Source organism: Symphalangus syndactylus, chromosome 12, assembly GCF_028878055.3.
Source record: "Symphalangus syndactylus isolate Jambi chromosome 12, NHGRI_mSymSyn1-v2.1_pri, whole genome shotgun sequence".
NCBI lineage: Eukaryota > Metazoa > Chordata > Mammalia > Primates > Hylobatidae > Symphalangus > Symphalangus syndactylus.
This window is the reverse complement of record NC_072441.2, coordinates 83,468,448-83,483,180: the sequence shown is the minus strand read 5'-3', so window position 1 is coordinate 83,483,180 and position 14,733 is coordinate 83,468,448. Positions and strand designations below refer to the sequence as shown.

At 58.8% G+C, this 14,733-nt stretch overlaps 1 protein-coding gene across 2 annotated transcripts; it reads right to left on the bottom strand.

The window, feature by feature from the left end:
* Window positions 1-4,534: 4,534 nt before the first annotated feature.
* Window positions 4,535-13,262, bottom strand: EFNA3 (ephrin A3). 2 transcript variants are annotated; one of them, XM_063626665.1, is made up of 5 exons: window positions 13,030-13,262; window positions 6,673-6,986; window positions 6,132-6,197; window positions 5,869-5,946; window positions 4,535-5,655 (listed from the first exon to the last, which is right to left on the bottom strand). In XM_063626665.1, the coding sequence occupies exons 1-5, from the start codon at window positions 13,155-13,157 to the stop codon at window positions 5,525-5,527; spliced, it is 717 nt and encodes a 238-aa protein (XP_063482735.1). In that variant the 5' UTR covers window positions 13,158-13,262; the 3' UTR covers window positions 4,535-5,524. The 2 variants fall into 2 exon arrangements, with proteins under 2 accessions (XP_063482735.1, XP_063482736.1); XM_063626666.1 differs by lacking the exon at window positions 5,869-5,946 and having other exon boundaries at window positions 13,030-13,256.
* Between the last annotated feature and the right edge of the window lie 1,471 nt (window positions 13,263-14,733).

Genomic DNA, 14,733 nt, shown 5'->3' with positions numbered 1-14,733 from the left:
GCTGAGTCTTAGCCAACCCTGCCCCAGGCCTGAGAACAGAGGGTCCTATGGCGCAGTTGCTTGAGTCCCCTCAAGAACCAACACCCGCTCCAGCAACTACAAACCCTTCCCCAGCTCCCCTCACAGCTCCGGCGAGTCCCAGCCCAGGTGCTGCGCCACCTGGTGGATATCGGCAGATTTGCAGGCCCCGAGTGGCAAACCCACGTGGCAGCGAGGCTTAGACCCCAGCCAGGACTGTAAACAGCTCCTTCCCTCCTACACACAGCGCTGCTGGAGTGACCTCTTACCCAGAAGGGAGGGGCGGGGCAGCTCTGAACTTTACTCTCCAAGCCAAAATCTCTGTTCAGTTCTTTGATGTTGCTGTTGTTTTTCACCCTGGGGAGGACGGGAAGAGGAGGGATGTGTGCGATCTCTACCTGTGTTGGGGGCATTAACCTGTGACAGCCTCTGGGAATGCCAGCGTGTCAGATGGGAGCCCTCTTTGTGACCGTGCTGGAGGGGGCCAACATGAGACAAAACAAGGGTGAGGCTGCTCTGCCCTCAGGCCATACCACTGTGCCTGGTGACATCTTACCCTGCCTTGGCCAGGACGCCTTGGGCTCTGCAGACCTTGGTGTCACAAAGTAGGGCCCTGTACCAGACAGGCTCAGGGTCACTGGTGTCTGGCCATCTAAGTGCAGACCTCTCTCCCCAGTCTCCCTTACATGCTCTGGGATTGAAAGCCTCGCTGGAGGGGAAAATCCTCAGCAGGGCTCCGCAACTTTTAAAACTGGTTTCATTTATTTATTATTTATTTAGTTATTTATTTTTTTCTTTTTCTTTTTTTTTTTTTGAGACGGAGTCTTGCTGTGTCGCCCAGGCTGGAGTGCAGTGGCAGGATCTCAGCTCACTACAAGCTCCGCCTCCCGGGTTCACACCATTCTCCTGCCTCAGCCTCCCAAGTAGCTGGGACTACAGGCGCCCGCCACCACACCCGGCTAATTTTTTTTGTACTTTTAGTAGAGACGGGGTTTCACCGTGTTAGCCAGGATTGTCTCGATCTCCTGACCTTGTGATCCACCTGCCTTGGCCTCCCAAAGTGCTGGGATTACAGGCGTGAGCCACCTCTTCCGGCCTAGTTATTTATTTTTGAGAGACAGAGTCTTGTCTGTCGCCCAGGCTGGAGTGCAGTGGCTCGATCTCGACCCGCTGGAACCTCCACCTCCCAGGTTCAAGCGATTCTCCTGCCTCAGCCTCCTGAGTAGTTGGGATTACAGACATGCACCACATGCCTGGTTAATTTTCACATTTTTAGTAGAGACTGGGTTTCGCCGTGTTGTCCAGGATGGTCTGGAACTCCTGACCTCAAATGATCTGCCTGCCTTGGCCTCCCAAGTGCTGGGATTGCAAGTGTGAGCCATAGTGCCTGGCCAATTTGCTTTTTTATTTATTTTAAAGACAGGGTCAGCCGGGCACAGTGGCTTATGCCTGTAATCCCAGCACTTTAGGAGGCTGAGGTGGGCAGATCACCTGAGGTTGGGAGTTCGAGACCAGCTTGACCAATATGGAGAAACCCCATCTCTACTAAAAATACAAAATTAGCCAGGTGTGGTGGCTCATGCCTGTAATCCCAGCTACTCGGGAGGCTGAGGCAGGAGAATCACTTGAACCCAGGAGGTGAAGGTTGTGGTGAGATGCGATCACACCATTGCACTCCAGTCTGGGCAACAAGAGCAAAACTCCACCTCAAAAAAAAAAAAGTCAGGGTCTTGCTCTTGCTCTGTTGCCCAGGCTGGAGTGCAGTGGTGTGATCATAGCACATTGCAGCCTTGACCTCCTGGGCTCAAGAAATTCTCCCGTCTCAGCCTCCCGAGTAGCTAGAACTACAGGTGCATGCCACCACGCCTAAGTTGTTTTTTGTTTTTGTTTTTTTTTGTAGAAACAGGGTCTCACTATGTTGCCCTGGCTGGTCTTGAACTCCTGGGCTCAAGCGATCCTCTCACCTCAGTCTTCCCAGTAGCTGGGACTAAAGGGTTGTCACCACACCTGGATATTTTTTTATTTTTTATAGAGATGGAGTCTTCCTATGTTGCCCAGGCTTGTCTCGAGCTCCTGGGCTCAAGTGATCCTCCTACCTCAGCCTCCCAAAGTGCTGAGATTAGAGGCTTGAGCCACTGTACCTGGCCATTTGTTTTGTTTTGTTTTTTAAAAGATGGGGTTGGCTGGGACAGTGGCTCATGCCTGTAATGCCAGCACTTTGGGAGGCTGAGGTGGGCAGATCACCTGAGGTTGGAAGTTCAAGAAGAGCCTGGCCAACATGGCGAAACCCCATCTCTACTGAAAATACAAAAATTAGCCAGGCGTGGTGGCATGCACCTGTAATCCCAGCTACTCAGGAGGCTGAGGCAGGAGAATCACTTGAACCTGGGAGGCGGAGGTTCCAGTGAGCTGAGATGGTGCCACTGCACCCCAGCCTGGGCGACCGAGTGAGACTCTGTCTCGAAAAAAATAAAAATAAAAATAAAAGATGGGATCTTGCTATATTACCTGGGCTGGCATTAAACTCCTGAGGTCAAGCGGTCCTCCCACCTCAGCCTCCTGTTAGACCCACTTTGAATGCCAGCCCTATCATTAGCCAGGCTGTGTGGCCCTAGTCTTAGATCCTCATCTGTGTTATTGGAATAGTGAGGCTTACAAAGGCGCAGCACTCGGCACATAGGAGGTGCTCAGTGAATGGAAGTTGGCTTATTCTAGTTACTGCCCAAAGCGCCTGGCCCTTTCGGTCTTATCATTCCTGAATTTTTGAATCCGCAAGGCCCTCCCCCATCCCATCTGGCCAGCCCCTATCCTGCCTGGCCCAGGGATTGAAGCAAGCCTGCAGCCTAGGCCCACTGCTATGGGTCCTCGAGATTCTCCCCAACAGGACCCGACCCCAGCTCTGTGTATCTCCTCCTCCCTGAAGCCTCTTCCTTCTGTCCCTAGGCAAGTGTGTGCTTTTTCTTGGCATTCCCACAGCTCCCAGGCATTTACCCACGAAAGAGCTGGTTATGTTGTCAGTTATGTATGTGTGTGTTACCAATTTCTGCTCATACATCAACACATACTAAAGTATGAGCTTATTTTGGGGTAGAGGCTATATCTTGTGTCTCCAATACCCAGGATAGAGCCTGGCACTCGGCAGGTGCTCGATAAATGTGGATTGAATGCATGGACAATTGGATGGATAGGCCCACCTTTTCTGTCTTATCAGTCCGTAGAGAGTCTCAGACTGGTCTAGTGGCTGCCCCCAGTTCTTTCCCCACCTGCTCTCCCACCCCACATTCTTCCCTGTTCCGCTATTGGGAAACCCACCCACTCTCCAGAGTCTAGCTGAGATTCCATTTTCCATGTTTTATGGGTAGAGAGGAGGAGAAAACACAGTCCCTACCACCAAGGGCTCACTCTCACAAAGCAGCTGGCAAGACCCGCAGGGGCACACAGGATCTGGCCTGAACACACAGTGCCAATTAGAAAGCCTGGGTGGGATGGAGTCCCATGGGTGCACAGCTTGGCAATAAGGTGTCCCCTCCCTGGGCCAGGCACTTGGCTCAGCAAGTGAAGTTGCAGGTACATTTCAGCCCCTATCCGCACTCCCTTATGCTGTGCCGGCCTGTAAACCCTGACCTTCCCTGGGGCCCCTGGGAAGTGGCCATTCTCCTGTCTTTTGCCCTTCTGTCCCCTCTGCCCTCCCGAGCGATGCAGGGTGGTGTAGTTATGAGCAGCCCCAGCCCCAGCAAACTCCCAGCACCTTGGGCATAATGTTTGAAATGAGTAAAATTACAAAGGGTTATAAAGGAAGCTAATTATATTGAAAGAGTTATCAAAACATTTACATTTGTTGATATAGTAATATATATGCTTTCTTATTAACACATTAAAAATGAGGAAGGTCTAACAACTATGATCATTTCAAAGTACTGATGAGTGTAAATGGTATTTTGAGATATCTTCAACAACTATAATGCAGCCTGAAAACATCTGTGATTTCTGGTTACAAAGTCACAGGTACTATTAATACTATTATAGCTTGCTGCCCAAGCACACAAGAGAATGTTAAATTTTAGTTATAGGCAAGTGAAAATAAAGACAGTTTTTTTTTCTGTCTAGGTTCTCAAATCCCCTGAAATCCATAGACTCCAGTCAAGAACCTCAATTACAGAATGGAAGGGGAAGAAAAGGTGGAAACCATAATTGACGGAGCCTTTAACTCCCTGCGTCATTTAATCCCTACACCAACCCTGAGAGAGAGATACCACAACCAGTTTTTCTGGTGGGATACCTGAGAATCAGAGAGGTTGAGTGATTTGACCAAAGTCAGCCAGGCCCTGCCTGGAGGCCCCTCTTGCTCTTTCCAAGCAGCGCTGCCTTTGTAATGAAGATGAGCCCCAGAACAAGGTTTGAACACCCTGTTGACTCTTTGGCCCCAGAATTCCCTCCCCTACTCAGGCCCTGTGCCCTGTGAGGTTTAACCAGTGTAACAGAAGGGTGATGGCCCCTTGAAATCACACACACTCAGTTATTTTTATCTCCAGTTTATTTTTTTTAGACTAAGAGCAGAGTATGAAAGTCACAGCCAAAGCACTTGAAAAAGGCCCAGGAGGATGGGTGGGACCACATAGGGTGAGCAGGGCAAGGTCCTGGGAGATGGTTCCCGGCTCAGGGCTGGAAGGGAGGGGGCGCTGTTGTTTTACGGTCTCCAAAAGTGTCTGTGCGTTGCATAGGTCTTGTCTTCACAGAAGACAAAAGAGGGGCCAGGGGGTCCCCCAGGTGTGGGTGGCCTAGCCTGGTGGGGAAGGGGTCTGAAGCTGGAAGGGGAAGTCAAGAAAGGTCAGGGGGTTAAAGAGGGAAGGGACTCTGTCTGTACATTATATATAGAGATATAGAGTCTGTACATGCCTGCCTGGCACCCCAATGCCCACCCCTTGCCATCCTTGTCCACTGCCCGCCCCCCCCAGGGGTGTCTACTTGTAAACTTGGTTTCAATCCAAACCACAATCCTGGAAGTGCGAGTGGGGGAGGAGGACGTGCTTATTGCTGTAAACAGGGGAAGGAGGCAGCAGGCAGTGCTGCCCCTTGCCCATCTAGTCCCCTCCCCATGTTCTGCCCCTGGAGGAGAGCAATGGGGGTGCCTCCCACGCTTCGATCTGCTCTCTCTGGGGGCATATGTCTCTCTGGGGGGACAAAGGGTGAGGGTACCAGGAGTCAGGGAAAGGTACCAGGGGCCAGGGAGTCCTGAGCACTGCCCTTTTTGGCCCCCAAGTTTGGTACCAAACATTACCAGAGCCAAGGCCACTCGGGACCCGTGGCTGTCCCCGTCCTTGGTCCACTACAGTGCCCTACCTGGGGGGAAGGGGTAGAGGGGGCGGACATAGATGTATGGTGCAGGCCCCACTTCTAGCCATGGGAGGAGGGGTCTAGGCCCACTAGGCTTCCCTTGGAGAGGTCAAAGGCTCCCTGCTCCTTCCAAGCCCCGCCCCATCTCTCCCCGCCAGGGGAGGGGGCAGAGCTAGGAGGCCAAGAACGTCATGAGGAAGAAGGCGATGCCCACGGCCAGGGGCAGGTGTTCCCGTTTGGGGCTGGTCCCGCTGATGCTCTTCTCAAGCTTGGGCACCTGAGGGTTCTCTCCCTCAAAGTCTTCTGTGGACAGAGGAACAGACAGACTGGTGAGGGCTGGGTTGCGCGCCAGGGCAGGGGCACGCGGCAGCGGCAGCAGCAGTGGAGCCAGGGACGTGACCACCCACGGGGTAGGAAGTATCAGGGCCCCGGGGGACGGCATGCGAGGTGAGCGGGCACCGGGGCGGGGGGCTGCGGTTCCAGCAGTGGCCACCAGAGGGCGCTGCGCAGACTCACCCAGCACGTTGATCTTCACATTGGGGCCCATGGTGAACTGGGGGAGAGTGGGGACCGGCTTCTCCCCGGAGTGCGATGCTGCGGGGTGGGGTGCGGGTGGGGAGAGAGGAGGGGAGAGTCAGGGCCAGGATTCCCTCCCCTTGCTACGGCTGGGGAGCAAGGCCCCCTCACCTGTGCCCTCCGCCCCCACCCCCAGGAAGCCAGGGGAGCCCCAAAGCAGGGAGCTGAGGATGGGGGCGCGGCTCAGAGCCGATTCTACTCACTGGAGGCGCAGCAGACGAACACCTTCATCCTCAGACACTTCCAGTGCAGGTTGTGAGTGGGCGTGGCTGGGAAGGAGACCGGGCCTGAGTCACTTTGGCCTAATGTGTGCCCTGTGCCCTCCCTCGACGGCTGTATTTCTCACCCCCTCCAAACTGTCCCCGTCGGGCGGTCTCCTTCAGGAGCTCCCCTACCCTTGGGACACGGGTCACTGTAGCTTTGCCGTCGGCCCTAAACGCCCCTTTGGTCCCACCCCTCAAGAAACTGGGATCCCTTATGTTCCAACCCCGGAATGTCCCACACAGAAACAGCGATTCTCCGCAGCCCAAACTTGGGACTGTCACCAAACTCCTCTCTTGGCCCCACGACCTCGTCTGAGCTGAACCCCTGAGGCGCCCCGTGCCCACGCCTCCTCCCTGGTCTCTCAGCCGCGAGACCTGGCGCCCGCCGCGCCGGCCCCGCCCCGGAGCCTCGGGGCTCCACCCACCGGCTGTCACTCAGACTCTCGCGTTTAGACCCGCCCGCCCGGCCGCCGTCACTCACAGATGTAGTAGTACTCGTGGCCGGCGTGGAACTCGTAGCCCAGCGAGAAGGCGCTGTAGCGCTGGAACTTCTCCGAGAACTTGATGGGGCTGTGCGGGGCGTGCGGCCGGTTGCACTCCCAGCGCTTGAAGCCCTGGCTGGCGTTGCAGGTGCGGTAGCCGTTGCGGCTCACCATGTACAGCACGTACTGCTCTGCCCCGCCTCCGGGCCCCGGCCCCGCCCCGGGGCCCACCCCCGAGCTGTTGTAGTGCGGGCAGTAAATATCCAGATAGTCGTTCACGTTCACCTGCACGGTGTAGCCCTCTCGCCGCAGGCTGTGGGGAAGAGGAAGCGGCTCAGAGCGAAGAAACCCCAGAGCAAAGCCGCTTTCCATCTGACCGCTCCGCAGCCCCTCCCCAGGGTACGCGTAGCCTCCCGACTTTTCCTCCGAGCTTCCTCGCTGCTCAGCCCTGTCTCTGCCCCCGGGGCCCTAGTGCCGCCGCTCCACTAAGTCTCCTTCCGTGCCCTCCTTCTTGGTCTGTCCTTCTCCTGTTGGCCACCAGAGGGTAGCAAAGGCGCAGGGAAGCCCGGCCTGCCTCCAAAGAAAAGGAGGCGAGGGAGAGGGGCGGAGGGAAGAAGGGAACGTACGCTGTGGTTGCCACAGAAACGGCGCAGGCCCCAGCGACTCCCAGACCCAGGCCCGGATTTCCTCCGTCCATCCTGCATAATTCAGCAGCCGGGAGGAGGGATGGGAGGGATGGAAGCCAAGGGTGAACGTGGGAGGGATCCCCTCCGAGGGACACACACCCTCCATCGCTTCTCCCACCATGCTTCCCTGCGGCTGCCAGTCCACCCCGGGGGCCTGTCCAGCAGGACCTGCCCTTACAGACGCATGTATGGCGGTTTCATGCATATACATGCATAAGTTCTATGGCACACACACAAATATGTCCACCGCCCACTCATAGGCAGCAGACACACAGAAAAGCTGGGCTGTATGTGTGCTGGCCCGCATGCCAGTATTGGTTGACCCCACCAATCTGGGGTCTCCCCCTGCCCTCCCCATACTACAATATCACTGGCTTCTGTACCTTGAGTCCCGTGACAGAGACCCCACCCTGAGGCCAAGGACAGTTAGGCTCCCAGGAACTTAAAACACATGAGGGCGCTAAGGGACTCAGTACCAAGACTCCACGTGGCATCATGCCAACCAGCCCAAACTTTTGTTTCATTGTGCACCTCCTTCCTCAACCTGGCACAATGGCCCCCCTTAATGATGCTGGGCAGAGCAGTGGGCACAGGGCCTAGACAAGATGGCTGCGCCTCTTATTTCCCTGATCCCTGTTTGGGACACAGAAGCAGATGCTGGGTCCCTTGTAATCCCCACCTGCCTTGCTAGTCACCATCAAAGTGTTGGTCTTAACACCCTCGATGGCAGTACTGAGCGGTGTGGGGATGGAGAAACCTCTGAATGGAGAAAGAAACTCGGAGAGGGGGCAGGGGTTTTCCCTAATTTCTTTACGATAAGAATGCACATATCTTGGCAGTGCAAGGAGAGTGGTGGACACAGAAAGGCATGGGGTCCTTGGCAAAACGTCAAACCACGGGGTCCCTAGTCCCTGGGAGCTCCCTGAGGGGAGAGACTGGCTCCCTATGTCACCAGGCACCACCCAGTTCCCCAAACAGTAATTAGATCCATTAAAGAAGTGAGCATGGAGGCTTCTGCACACGGTGGGGCCTTGGGGGTCCCTCCCCCCTGACCCCACTTCCTTGGCTTTGCCTGTGCTGTCCCCTCCACCAGCAACCCATTCCAAGCCTGGCAGTGAGGCAGGCAGAGAGCTGATGTTTGGGTACCCCAGTAAGAATTGGCAGAGCCTCCTTTGGTCATCAGGAATGCCACCAGCCCCACTCTGTTCCCATGGGAGTAATGGGTCACTCAGGCCCCTCCCTTGCCCTGGCAGTCAGGTGGGCAGGAGTCTCGGCCTGGGGCACTGGGAGCAGGAAAACGGGTTAGACCAGGCCTGGCTCCAAACTGCCATTCTAGGCTTGCCTGTCCGTCACCAACCCCATAGTCTGTTCCTTCCCTCAGGCCTTGGGGAGGGGGCCGCCAGTGGTGAGGGTGCCAGGTCTGGAGCAGCTGCACAGCCACACTGGGATCTCTGTCTTTGAGCCTCACCCATGTTTCCAGTCCCACTCTGAAGCAGCCCCTCCCTGCTGTGCCGCCCAGTTCCCCCTACAACACACCCCATTCCAGCACAGAGGAAGCCAACACCCAAGGTATTCCTACAGGTAATTCCATTTCCTCAACAGGGCAGGACTAGCCTTATAAAAAAGGTTGCAGGGCGACCGCAGGTGAAGAGAAGCCATCTGTTATGTACTCCTGCGCTGGGTGGCAGGAACAGCCCCTGAAATGCCCCCACCCCCAAGGCTGGGCATGTGAGAGAAAGACCTACCGGTGGGGTGGCTGGGCCCAGTTGGTACACAGAGGGCACGGGGACAAACGGGGTGAGAGCCAGGAATTCCCAGCCACAACTCTTTGGAGACCCAACGTGTCTGCTTGGCTTGGGCACTTTAATTGAATCTGTCATCCTCCCTCCCTCTCCCTAGCAGTGCGGAGAGAGAGGTGCCGCTGGGCCCCTGCGAAGCTCCGCAGCTAACCCCGCCTCCAGGGCCGCACCTCCTGCGGAAGGGTGGGGGTGGGCTGGGACCTGGGGACCGGGTTGTGCCCTGCCCCTTCTTACTGTTGTCTCTTCTTGCTCCACTTCATCCCCTATAGCCTCTCGCCTCTCTTGCAGAAAGGCGAATGCCGACACACCCCATTTGGAGGGGGTGTCCCTTCGCCCCGTTATTTTGGTCTCTCCCGACTCTCGCCGCCTCTGAGGCGCATCCCGACACCTCTCTCTCGCTTTCAGTGCTCTGCCGGCCCGCGCCTGGCTCCACTTAACCAGGAGTGTCCGCGGAGGGGGCAGGCGGGCGGAGCGGGTAAGGAGCAAACTTCTCCCCCAGCCCGGGGCAATTAGGGCAGGTAAACAGGGTGTCCAACAAGACCAGGGAGTAGGGAAAGGATCCCACGGGGCCCTGAACTTGTCAAATCCTCGCCATCCTCCACCCCCAGCCCCGGTCTTAGACGCCGGGCTGCAGAGTTAAAGGGGTGGAGGAAGAACGTAGACCCGGGTTCCTCTTCCCTCTAGCGCGCGCCCCCGAGGCTGCGCGCCGCCCGCTCCAGCAGGCGAGGCCGCACCACGTGTGCGCAGCGTGGGGTCCGCGCGCCCGGGCTTTGAGGGTGGTGGCGGTGGTGGCGGGAACGCTCGGGGGGCGGCGGTTGCACGCTGACAACCCTGCGCCCCTCAGGCGCCCTGGGCCTCGGCGCCCCGCCCGTCCCAGTCTGGCCAGCCCGGGTCTAGGCTCAAGGCTTCCCTGGGCCGCGTCGGGTGGGGGAGAATCAGCGCGCCCGACACCTCCGCCCCTCCTCCCTGCGACAGCGGCGGCGGCGGCCGCGAAGGTTTATTGATCTGCAGCGGCCGAGAGGAGCGAGAGACACGCCGAAAGCGCGACACAGAGACGGAGTGAGGGGGAGACACACACCGAGAAGGGGAGGTTAGCAGAGGCCGGATTCACTGAGAGGGGAAAGGAAGGGAGACACCGTGCGAGAGAGAAGCCAGAAACCCAGAGAGGCAGGGAAGAGAACGAGAACCGAGAGTCTTGGAGAACAGGAGAGACAGGCAGGCCAGAGAGGCCCACAGACGGCGGAGACAGAGACGCAAAGGAGAGAAGCAGGGACAGGGAAGGGTGCAAGGCTGAGACTCAGAGACTGGGAGAAAACACAGAGAAAGACCATCAGGGACGTAGTAGAGCCTCAATAAATATTTGTTGAATGAATGCATGAATGAAAGAGAGATCAGCAACAGAAGCATTTCAGAGATAGGTCGAGAGACAGCTATATAGAAAGATGTTCTCGAAGCTCCTTGAGACAGGGGCAAATACCAACATCCTTGCTCAGTTCTGCAAGGAAATGAAACACAGGCCAGGGGGCATATATTTGGCCATCGGCCGTCCCAACCCCCCTCACCAAGTTCGATTCCCGGCTTAGGGGACTCCTCGACCTCATACTCTAATGCATCCCTCCAATACAATCCCCCCACCCCTAGTTTCTGGGCCAGATTGGGAACAGGTCTCTCCTATTCCACGGGACTAAATGGAAGTACTGAGCGGGGGGCAGAGGGCTAGGTCGCGGCCGGTGTGCAGGGCACAGTCCCCAGGTCTGTCAAAGGAGGCCGACGCACGTGTCCCACCAGCACCCTCCCACGTGACCCCCAGGAGGCGGGGTCGCAAGACCCTCCCCACGTGACCCCAAGGGGCAGAGACCCTCCGCACGTGACGGGAGGTGGGAGCATGGAGCCCACCTCACGTGACTAGGGGGAGGGGGCACGGGAGCCTGTGGCTCGGTCGGCCCCGCCCCCAGCTCCCCGGCACTCTCCACTCTCGGCTCCGGAGCACGTCGCTCTCACGATTTATGGGGCCGCGGCTGCCGCAGTGAGGGAGCCGGGGAGCCCGGGCGCAGCGGCAACAAAGGCCCGGGAAGCGAGGCGGGGGCGGCGGCAGCCTCCTGGCCCAGTGTGCGCCCCCTCCTACCTCTGCCGGCCCAGGCCCGCACGGAGTAGACAGGACAGAAAGGAGGCTCCCGGAACCCGGGCTCCCCTACCCGCTCCCTGAGCTTTCACCTGCGCCCAGGTGTATGCGGGGGAGGGGAACCTGATCAACACCTCCCCCCACCAAACCTATTCCCGCATCCTCCCCGGCTCTGGCTTCCGCTAAGAACGCTGAGGTGCTCCAAGGGTGGCGGGGAAGCCGGGGCCCCTCACCTGCGAGCTCTCCGTTCCCCGCCAGACTCTAGCGGGGTGGGGGGCGGACGTGTGAGTCTGGGGGAGGGGGCTGAGCTAGATAGAGCTGGAAAGTCAGCCCCCAGCGCCCCCCGGAGTTCTTGGAGTCCCGCTCCGGGGGGGAGGGGCCACGTCCCCACCCCCAAGGTTTCCATGGGAAGCGAGAGGGGGGCGTCGTTGGCTCATCCCCACCCCCAGTCTGACACTCCGGGCGCGAGGAGGGAGAGAGGGGGCGGCGCGGAGCCCCAAACAACAAAGAGCGGAGCGGCGAGCGGCAGCCCCTCCTCCGAGAGGTTGGGGGTCGCGGCCGCCCGGCCCTACCGGTCCCCTCCCCTGGGGTCTGGCCATTTGCTCCCTGGTCAGTCGGTCCCTGGGGTGGGGAGCCAGAGGCAGTGCTGCCGCCACCGCCCGGGCAGGTGTGACAGTGACCCCCGCGTCCCCAGGGATCTCCCCCTACCAACACACAGACACACACTAAGGTGGCCAGGGTGATACACACGGCGGCTTGGCGGGGAGGAGAAGACAAGGGCAGCAAGGACTGAGCAGAATGAGGACCCGGCCCCGCAGCCAGCACCCGGCCACCGCGCCACACACCCCGGGAAACCACACGGCCGCCCTGACACCCGCCTAGATCGCGGCGGCGCCAACAGCCACCCCAGCCCAGACGCAGCCGGCCGCGCGGACAGCGACCGCAGCCCCTTCCCCGACCCGCCGCCCGCTCCCACCCCTAGACGATCGCCGACGCAGACACACAAATCACACACTCAGACACACACGCACACTGACAGCCGCTCACGCCCGCTCACACTTGGAGCCATTCGCCGTCTCCAGCCCGGGCGTGTGTGTGCGTGTGTGACACACCGACATCTCTCTGCCTCCTTCCCTCTCGCCGGTACCCCACGTTCCCATCCTAACCAAGCAGCATTCCTAGGGCCCCCCAACTCGGCGACCCAGCCCTACCTCACCCCAGCCGGGCTTATCCACACAACCAAGACAACCCATTCGCCTTCCTTCTAGGGAGGGGCTCGGTCGGACTCCCTGCCTCAGCTCTGGACCCCACTTTTAAAAGCAGGAGTCCTAGACAGAACCCCTGGAAGCCCTCATGGCCAAAAACAGGTCATCCCTGGGCCCCAAAATGCAGCGGCCTATCCCCAGCACACCGCTACCCCCAAACCCCAGCCCAGCTGGTGGGACTATGGGACAGGGGCATGCTATTCCAGCGGCGGGTGCGGAGAGAAGCCAAGATGGGGTGGGGGGGCCCCTCCAGCAGCCTCCTCCGCACGGCCCGAGCGCTCCTTACTACAGCCCCCAACAGCCTCTTCAGACACCCCCGAGTTTCCTAGACGCCCACAGAGTGCGTCCCCCTCTCCGTCCCCTCCCAGCCCCCAGCTCTGGTCTCCCAGGACTCCCACCCCGGGATCCCCCAGGACTTCTCGGGCCCACCGGCTCCCCCTCTCACTGACACGGGACGCGCGGACTCCCAGGGTCCCCGACTCACTGCTGGTTGGAGCTGTTCCAGTACACCGCATGCCTGTTTCCCAGCGCCCCTCCGGGCCCTTGGGCCAGCAGCGGCAGCAGCGGCACGGGCACGAGCAGCAGCAGCAGCAGCAGCGGAGCCGCCGCCATCCCCGGAGCCGCCGCCGCCGCCGCCCCCCGACTGAGCCCCGCGCTCCCGGCTTCTCCGCTTCCCAGCTCCCTGCTGCCGCCGCCGCCGGCCCCCAGCCTTAGGCCACGCCCCCAGCCCTTCCCTCCGCTCTCCTGGGCGCGCCCCCGAAGCCCCGCCCCTGGCGCGCCCCCGACAGGCCCCGTCCCGCTCCCGCCGGGAGCGCGCGACGCGTGGGAGGTGGGGACCGTGCTGCCCCCTCGGGAAAGACCAGCGCGTGCCTCGCCTCTCCCTCTTGGGTTCAGTTTGCTACAACTGGTCCTGGGCCTTTTGCTCCCCAGGCTGAATTTCCCAGAAGGATTTGGGAACCCAAGATAAGGATCTTGATCTCAGGGAAGCCCATTCATCTCTGGGAATGAGGGGAAGGAGCAGACTTGAGAAGAAGCTGGGGATCCAGGACCTCTTAGTAAGTAGGGCTGGACCCCTTCCCTTCTGAACACTGTGGCCCTCTGCTGCGTCCATGCCCCCTTTTCCTGTGTGCGTGAGGACTCAGGTGGGCACAGAAGGGTGGTGGAGAAGTCCTCAGCTGGCACCAAGGCTCTGACAGCTGGTGACCTGAAGCCCCCAGCTGAGCATGAGGCTTGTTTTTCTTGGAGGCAGAGTAAAAGAGCTGAACCCCCCAGAATGTCAATACTGGGTGCTGTAAGAGCCTTCAGTGGTCCAGAACCCAAGGCGCAGGAGGGGGTCAAGGAGAGAGTCAGCTGGGGGTAAAGCAGGGTTCCCTGGACACCTACAAAGGATTCCTCACTGGCACTTAGGCAGGGCCCCTCCCGGGGCAGCCAGGGGTGTCCCCAGGCATTCCCACTCCTACTCTCAGAGACGCTGATCCTGAGTCAGAGGGCAGAGCACCTTGTGTTCCAGCTCTCACCACAGTCATTGTCCTCACAGTGACACCCAAGCACACACATCACACACACACATTCAGGAAAAAAGGCACAGTCACCCAAAGGCAGAGAACATAGAGACACAGGCGCCTGACACAGACGTACGGACACACAGGTACACCTTCCAGACACACATAGGAAAGGGCACTATCAGACTGCTAGAGATCAGGCACAGAGACACCCAAGCACACACCTATATCCATCCACACACAACACACACACAAACCCACATGCATCCTGACACACACAGTTCCTTGCTCTCCTCTTCTCTCTTTCTAGGAAGTAGAAGTTCAGGAAAAGCGTTCAGAAACCAGACCTAGGGCTATCTGTCCCTTGTCTCTTCTCTTTTGGAGAGGCCCAGACCAGGCGGAACCAGGCCTGACTGGGTTCTCAGAACGCAAGCCAACCACTTGTGTCCAGGGAGACAGGCATGCCGCTACTTTGCTTCTATGCTTCAGGAGAGGGAACATGCAGGCACCTCCCTATCTGCTTATCTGTGGCGGGACAGGGTCTTGACCACAAGTCAGCCTCAGGTGCTAGGCTGGGGGCAGGGGCGGTGCTATCCAGAATAGGCTCAGTGTCTGACTGCTGCCAGGTGAGAGTAGGCTCTGTCTTCTCTGGGCTCCTCTCCACCCCAGGAGATCTCTTCTTCCTT

Bases quoted from the DNA above. Each gene is read 5' to 3' on its own strand.
- EFNA3 (XM_063626665.1), bottom strand. From the start codon at position 13,157: ATGGCGGCGGCTCCGCTGCTGCTGCTGCTGCTGCTCGTGCCCGTGCCG. The intron at 6,987-13,029 runs GTGAGTCGGGGA...TCTTCCCCACAG, and splicing joins TGGAACAGCTCCAACCAGCA to CCTGCGGCGAGAGGGCTACA. The intron at 6,198-6,672 runs GTGAGTGACGGC...TCTCCTTCCCAG, and splicing joins CCACGAGTACTACTACATCT to CCACGCCCACTCACAACCTG.